Here is a 7,979-nt window from a genome sequence, read left to right as displayed (position 1 = left end):
CTATTTAGTTGACTTAGGCACTGCCAGGAGTCCCCTTAGGGTGCTCCATGTCAACCGCCTGAAACCCTACTATGACAGGGCTGATCTCACCCTGCTCATGGCAACTGATGAGGGACAGGAAGAAGACAGTGATCCTCTACCTGATCTCTTCTCTTCCACAGAACAAGATGCTCTTGTGGAAGGTGTAGTTTTGGCTGATTGTCTTACTGCTGAGCAGAAAGATAATTGCATAAATCTCCTAGATCAATTCTCTGAACTCTTCTCTACTGTGCCAGGTACCACTTCTTGGTGTGAGCACACTATAGATACTGGAGACAGTTTACCTGTCAAAAGTAAGATCTATAGGCAGCCTGACCATGTCAGGGACTGCATAAAGCAAGAGGTCCAGAAAATGTTAGAACTAGGAGTGGTTGAGCACTCTGACAGTCCATGGGCTTCTCCTGTGGTACTGGTACCAAAACCCCATTCCAAAGATGGAAAGAAGGAAATGCGGTTTTGTGTAGACTATAGAGGTCTCAACTTGGTAACCAAAACTGATGCTCACCCTATACCCAGGGCAGATGAGCTCATAGATACACTGGCATCTGCCAAGTATCTAAGCACTTTTGACTTGACTGCAGGGTATTGGCAGATCAAATTGTCAGAAGATGCTAAACCTAAGACTGCATTTTCAACCATTGGAGGACATTACCAGTTTACTGTAATGCCTTTTGGTTTGAAAAATGCACCTGCCACTTTTCAGAGGTTGGTGAACACAGTCCTGCAAGGGCTGGAAGCTTTCAGTGCAGCATATTTGGACGATATAGCTGTCTTTAGCTCCAGCTGGGATGATCACCTGGTCCACCTATGGAAAGTTTTGGAGGCCCTGCAAAAGGCAGGCCTCACTATCAAGGCTTCAAAGTGCCAGATAGGGCAGGGTAAGGTGGTTTATCTGGGACACCTTGTTGGTGGGGAACAGATTGCACCACTTCAGGGGAAAATCCAAACAATTATTGATTGGGTTCCCCCTACCACTCAGACTCAGGTGAGAGCCTTCCTAGGCCTCACTGGGTATTACAGGAGGTTCATTAAGAACTATGGCTCCATTGCAGCCCCTCTTAATGACCTCACATCCAAGAAAATGCCTAAAAATGTATTATGGACAGCAAACTGTCAGAAAGCTTTTGAGGAGCTGAAGCAGGCCATGTGCTCTGCACCTGTCCTGAAAAGCCCTTGTTACTCTAAAAAATTCTATGTCCAAACTGATGCATCTGAATTAGGAGTAGGGGCAGTCCTATCACAACTTAATTCTGAGGGCCAGGATCAACCTGTTGCTTTTATTAGTAGGAGGTTGACCCCTAGAGAAAAGCGTTGGTCTGCCATAGAGAGGGAGGCCTTTGCTGTGGTCTGGGCTCTGAAGAAGTTGAGGCCATACCTGTTTGGCACTCACTTCATTGTTCAGACAGACCACAAACCTCTACTTTGGCTAAAACAAATGAAAGGTGAAAATCCTAAATTGTTGAGGTGGTCCATATCCCTACAGGGAATGGACTATACAGTGGAACATAGACCTGGGAGTAGCCACTCCAATGCAGATGGACTCTCCAGATATTTCCACTTAGACAATGAAGACTCATCAGGTCATGGCTAGTCTTATTGTCCTTCGTTTGGGGGGGGGTTGTGTAGGAAAGTACCATCTTGCCTGGCATGTTACCCCCATTTTTCACTGTATATATGTTGTTTTAGTTGTATGTGTCACTGGGACCCTGGTAACCCAGGGCCCCAGTGCTCATAAGTGTGCCTGAATGTGTTACCTGTGTAGTGACTAACTGTCTCACTGAGGCTCTGCTAATCAGAACCTCAGTGGTTATGCTCTCTCATTTCTTTCCAAATTGTCACTAACAGGCTAGTGACCATTTTTACCAATTTACATTGGCTTACTGGAACACCCTTATAATTCCCTAGTATATGGTACTGAGGTACCCAGGGTATTGGGGTTCCAGGAGATCCCTATGGGCTGCAGCATTTCTTTTGCCACCCATAGGGAGCTCTGACAATTCTTACACAGGCCTGCCACTGCAGCCTGAGTGAAATAACGTCCATGTTATTTCACAGCCATTTTACACTGCACTTAAGTAACTTATAAGTCACCTATATGTCTAACCTTTACCTGGTAAAGGCTAGGTGCAAAGTTACTTAGTGTGAGGGCACCCTGGCACTAGCCAAGGTGCCCCCACATTGTTCAGAGCCAATTCCCTGAACTTTGTGAGTGCGGGGACACCATTACACGCGTGCACTACATATAGGTCACTACCTATATGTAGCTTCACAATGGTAACTCCGAATATGGCCATGTAACATGTCTATGATCATGGAATTGCCCCCTCTATGCCATCCTGGCATAGTTGGCACAAACCCATGATCCCAGTGGTCTGTAGCACAGACCCTGGTACTGCCAAACTGCCCTTCCTGGGGTTTCACTGCAGCTACTGCTGCTGCCAACCCCTCAGACAGGCATCTGCCCTCCTGGGGTCCAGCCAGGCCTGGCCCAGGATGGCAGAACAAAGAACTTCCTCTGAGAGAGGGTGTGACACCCTCTCCCTTTGGAAAATGGTGTGAAGGCAGGGGAGGAGTAGCCTCCCCCAGCCTCTGGAAATGCTTTGTTGGGCACAGAGGTGCCCAATTCTGCATAAGCCAGTCTACACCGGTTCAGGGGACCCCTTAGCCCTGCTCTGGCGTGAAACTGGACAAAGGAAAGGGGAGTGACCACTCCCCTGACCTGCACCTCCCCTGGGAGGTGTCCAGAGCTCCTCCAGTGTGCTCCAGACCTCTGCCATCTTGGAAACAGAGGTGCTGCTGGCACACTGGACTGCTCTGAGTGGCCAGTGCCACCAGGTGACGTCAGAGACTCCTTGTGATAGGCTCCTTCAGGTGTTGCTAGCCTATCCTCTCTCCTAGGTAGCCAAACCCTCTTTTCTGGCTATTTAGGGTCTCTGTCTCTGGGGAAACTTTAGATAACGAATGCAAGAGCTCATCCGAGTTCCTCTGCATCTCTCTCTTCACCTTCTGCCAAGGAATCGACTGCTGACCGCGCTGGAAGCCTGCAAACCTGCAACATAGTAGCAAAGACGACTACTGCAACTCTGTAACGCTGATCCTGCCGCCTTCTCGACTGTTTTCCTGCTTGTGCATGCTGTGGGGGTAGTCTGCCTCCTCTCTGCACCAGAAGCTCCGAAGAAATCTCCCGTGGGTCGACGGAATCTTCCCCCTGCAACCGCAGGCACCAAAAAGCTGCATTACCGGTCCCTTGGGTCTCCTCTCAGCACGACGAGCGAGGTCCCTCGAATCCAGCGACTCTGTCCAAGTGACCCCCGCAGTCCAGTGACTCTTCAGTCCAAGTTTGGTGGAGGTAAGTCCTTGCCTCACCTCGCTGGGCTGCATTGCTGGGAACCACGACTTTTGCAGCTACTCCGGCCCTTGTGCACTTCCGGCGGAAATCCTTTGTGCACAGCCAAGCCTGGGTCCACGGCACTCTAACCTGCATTGCACGACTTTCTAAGTTAGTCTCCGGCGACGTGGGACTCCTTTGTGCGACTTCGGGTGAGCACCGTTTCACGCATCCTTGTAGTGCCTGTTTCTGGCACTTCTCCGGGTGCTACCTGCTTCTGAGAGGGCTCCTTGTCTTGCTCGACGTCCCCTCTCTCTCCTGGTCCAATTTGCGACCTCCTGGTCCCCCCAGGGCCACAGCAGCGTCCAAAAACGCTAACCGCACGATTTGCAGCTAGCAAGGCTTGTTGGCGTTCTTTCGGCGGGAAAACACTTCTGCACGACTCTCCACGGCGAGAGGGATCCGTCCACCAAAGGGGAAGTCTCTAGCCCTTTTCGTTCCTGCAGAAACCTCAGCTTCTTCTGTCCAGTAGAAGCTTCTTTGCACCCGCAGCTGGCATTTCCTGGGCATCTGCCCATCTCCGACTTGCTTGTGACTTTTGGACTTGGTCCCCTTGTTCCACAGGTACCCTAGATTGGAAATCCACAGTTGTTGCATTGTTGGTTTGTGTCTTTCCTGCATTATTCCTCTAACACGACTTCTTTGTCCTTAGGGGAACTTTAGTGCACTTTGCACTCACTTTTCAGGGTCTTGGGGAGGGTTATTTTTCTAACTCTCACTATTTTCTAATAGTCCCAGCGACCCTCTACAAGGTCACATAGGTTTGGGGTCCATTCGTGGTTCGCATTCCACTTTTGGAGTATATGGTTTGTGTTGCCCCTATCCCTATGTTTCCCCATTGCATCCTATTGTAACTATACATTGTTTGCACTGTTTTCTAAGACTATACTGCATATTTTTGCTATTGTGTATATATATCCTGTGTATATTTCCTATCCTCTCACTGAGGGTACACTCTAAGATACTTTGGCATATTGTCATAAAAATAAAGTACCTTTATTTTTAGTATAACTGTGTATTGTGTTTTCTTATGATATTGTGCAAGTGACACTTGTGGTACTGTAGTAGCTTCACACGTCTCCTAGTTCAGCCTAAGCTGCTCTGCTAAGCTACCATTATCTATCAGCCTAAGCTGCTAGACACCCTATACACTAATAAGGGATAACTGGGCCTGGTGCAAGGTGCAAGTACCCCTTGGTACTCACTACAAGCCAGTCCAGCCTCCTACAGGGGGGACAAAAAAACTATATATAATGATATTGAAAAAATTACCTCTCTTGCTGTGTTGCTACGCTCCTCCAGTGCAGACACAGGCTTGCAGCCTGCCCTGCATCCAATCCTAGCACTGCTTTCATGCTGTTGGCAGCATCAAAGCAGCATTAGGACTGGACGGAGCACCCAGCCAGGGCGCTCCGCGGAAGAGTGAGAGTGTCTGCCTGCTCTCTCCCACCTGGCAATACAGTGCTGGGTTGGAGAGAGCTTAGTGCACATGTATGTTTGGCCGACTCGAGACGACTGGCCAATTATACATGTACACTGAAGGGGAGTGCTGTGCACTCCCCCTCTGTCCCTGTCACGCCACATGGCCCAGTCCCTTTTACAGTAAAACCATAATAAACATGGTTTATTATGGTTTTACTGTACGAGTTTTGCAGATGCTGCTGGTGAGGGGGCAACGCTCCTTTGCCATAGTGGATGAGCCGCCCCTGCCCCTGAACTTGAACCATTATTAACTGTCATTGGTAGGGCATGCTTCACTGTAATACGGGCCTCCATATTACACATGACCTCAGGTCTGCTGGCCTAGACCGTGGTAAATTGTCTTTTTATGTGTTTCTGCAAATATAAATACAAATGTAAAAAAACAATGATACCCTATGGACTATACCATTCCATGATGGCTAGCCACTGTTGTGCTTCCTTTTTACTTATTTCTCTAGTGCAAGCACATGCACGCCACGTTTAGATTTTTTTCTTTTTTACCTTTTATTATTTTAATGTATCTTGCATATACTTATTTACTTTATGTGTATAGCTTTTGTGGATGTGAGTATATGAATGCAGGAATAAGCTATTAGGAGGAGTGACAGGGTGCAAGTAAGAGTTACTGAGATTCTAAACTCATCAATGACTGAAAAGGCATTTTCAGTTAAAAACCCGATCTATTGGGATTGCCAATGACTGTTACTGTTAGCTCTTGATACACCAGAAACTCTTACTTACATGGATTAACGTTATGTTGTTTCTCATCGATAGATATTGCAGATTGCTCGTTAACAGGATGAATATATGCAGATATCACATCCTCTGGATCCTTCTACATCTTTCCTTTGGTGAAATGGAGTTTCAGTCCATGTGTCAGATGCTCTGTACATGCAAGGATCAATTCAAGTTTGTGAACTGCTCTGGAACCAACGGAACCAGCATCCCAAGCTTTCCCCCAGAGACTGAGTTTCTAGACCTATCCAGAAGTGATCTAGATTCCATCCCACATCATTCCTTGAAATCTCTTTGGAGGTTACAGGTTCTCCTCATCAGTGAAAATGCCATTCGGGCCATCAAGGACAGTGACTTTACCTCACTGGACAGTCTGCAGAAGCTCGACCTGAGCAGGAACCTTATTGAATTCCTTGGTATTCGGTTCTCCAGTGGCCTTGACTCCTTGAAGGATCTTAGCCTGGCCTTTAACAAGCTGCAGATGCTCAATTACAGGAGCCTGCAGCACTTGGAGAATCTGCAGAAGCTCAATGTCTGCAATAACAACATCTCACACATTGAAATCGGAGCATTTCGAAGTTTGACCCGCCTGAGACTGCTTCAGCTTCAAAACAATCAACTGTCAACTCTACAAAACGGGCTATTCTCCTTACTTCAGTACTTGGAAGTTTTAAACTTGGAAGGGAACCAGATTAAAGTCATAGCTCCAGGGGTTTTCACGTCCTTGAACAGCCTAGCCGTCCTGAACCTGATACACAATCAAATAGAACATGTGCGATTCAAAACATTCCTCTCTCTGCAGACCCACAGCACCCACATCCTGCTGGCCCACAATCCCTGGTTTTGTGACTGCGACCTGCAGCGGGTCTTTTCCAAGCTGCACAGTGTACGGCGCCTCATCCTTGATGACTACGAGAATGTGACATGCTCTGAGCCTCCCGTTCTGAGAGGTCTTCCCCTAGCCTCCGTGGACAGTCAGCTCTGCATCGCTGAAACAGTGACCGTCCTTGTCATCACTTTCACCGTCTTTGTCACTGTGGTGGCAGCCATTGTTATGGCAGAGAGAAACCGGAAGAAACGCACTGGGAAGCACTGGAGTGAGGACAGCGAGATCTCTTATGAGACTGAGAACTAAACGGAGGTCAAAACCCTAAATACATAGTATGGTAAAGTGTGTTCAGTGATGTACCACCCTGAAGCAAGGACAGAGTGTAGGGATCAACTACGAGTTTCAGGGCAAGGATGGAATACAGGACCCTGAAAAAAAATGAATGTTAAAGTATGGTCAGTGAAGTATTTTCTGTGAATCTCCCGAATAAAGGAGCACTGTACCTGTCACTGTAACAGTGTCTTAGGCGTCATACAATTTAGACAAAAACACAGAAAATTCTGTACTTTATGCCAAAGTGTCATAAACTCGAGAAAGAATAGAGACTGCTAGTGAGTCTTTTAGATTTGTTTCTAATCAAAACCTGAGGCGGATAATACATTCTCAATGCACAGTAAATTAAAATATACCGTTTGCCTTACAGCAAAGGGAGGAATTACAAAGAGATCCCACTGAGAAGTAAGAGGACTCACAACTCCGAATTCCCAATGTGTTCTAATGTACTCCCTCTGCGCTGTCCTATCACTGGAGCTGTTTCAATGAGATCTCATTCACATCAAGGGAATGCGGAAACCCTTTAGTACATGAACCAATAGCAGAAAAAGTTGACAAAAAGTTATTTCAGTGATATCTTGGCTAGATTATCCATATAGACAGACCCTTTAGGGAACCGCAGGTAAAGTCCAAAAGATAGAGCATTGATCTTACAGGGCATTAAGGAGAATTCATTGATATAAGGAAAGTACCTGACCACTACATGTACAGCTGGCATACAGCTGTAACCCCAAGTAGAAATAACCAATGACAAAGGGCCCAATCTACTAATTTTGTAAGTTATGGAGTGCATGAGTGCACGGTGGGCCTTACTGCATTGTCAAAAAAAGACATGGCTTAAATGATAGGTGCACAACACATACTCAACAAAGGAGACATACTTTTAGTGTATCCTACATTGCCAGTAGAGGCTCTTCTTAAGTAACTATTAAGGGGGAGGCTAGAATAACAGAGTGCCTCCTCATTAATATGTACATACTTCCAGTCAAAGTTCTAACTATTGTCATAGGAGAATGGGTAATCAACTAGAGCTTCCACAATGTACATCCTCTCGTGACTGTGGGTTTAGCATATCAACATTGCCTTCAGTAGCAGGGAACTTTTTGCCACAATGATAGAGAATTGAAGTATAACAGAATACTCATAATTGAAATGATAGCTGTTGTGGCTTGG

General features: G+C 46.7%; 1 protein-coding gene across 1 annotated transcript; it reads left to right on the top strand.

Moving 5' to 3' along the window:
* The first annotated feature begins 5,432 nt into the window (after positions 1–5,432).
* Positions 5,433–6,923, top strand: LOC138283407 (phospholipase A2 inhibitor beta-like). Its single transcript, XM_069221373.1, has one exon. It carries the CDS (start codon positions 5,664–5,666, stop codon positions 6,777–6,779), a length of 1,116 nt encoding a protein of 371 aa, XP_069077474.1. The 5' UTR covers positions 5,433–5,663; the 3' UTR covers positions 6,780–6,923.
* Positions 6,924–7,979: the final 1,056 nt, after the last annotated feature.

Source organism: Pleurodeles waltl, chromosome 3_1, assembly GCF_031143425.1.
Source record: "Pleurodeles waltl isolate 20211129_DDA chromosome 3_1, aPleWal1.hap1.20221129, whole genome shotgun sequence".
Classification (NCBI taxonomy): Eukaryota; Metazoa; Chordata; class Amphibia; order Caudata; family Salamandridae; genus Pleurodeles; species Pleurodeles waltl.
The sequence above is the reverse complement of the archived record's forward strand: the minus strand, read 5'-3'. Positions and strand labels throughout refer to the sequence as shown.

Bases quoted from the DNA above. Each gene is read 5' to 3' on its own strand.
- LOC138283407 (XM_069221373.1), top strand. From the start codon at position 5,664: ATGTTGTTTCTCATCGATAGATATTGCAGATTGCTCGTTAACAGGATG.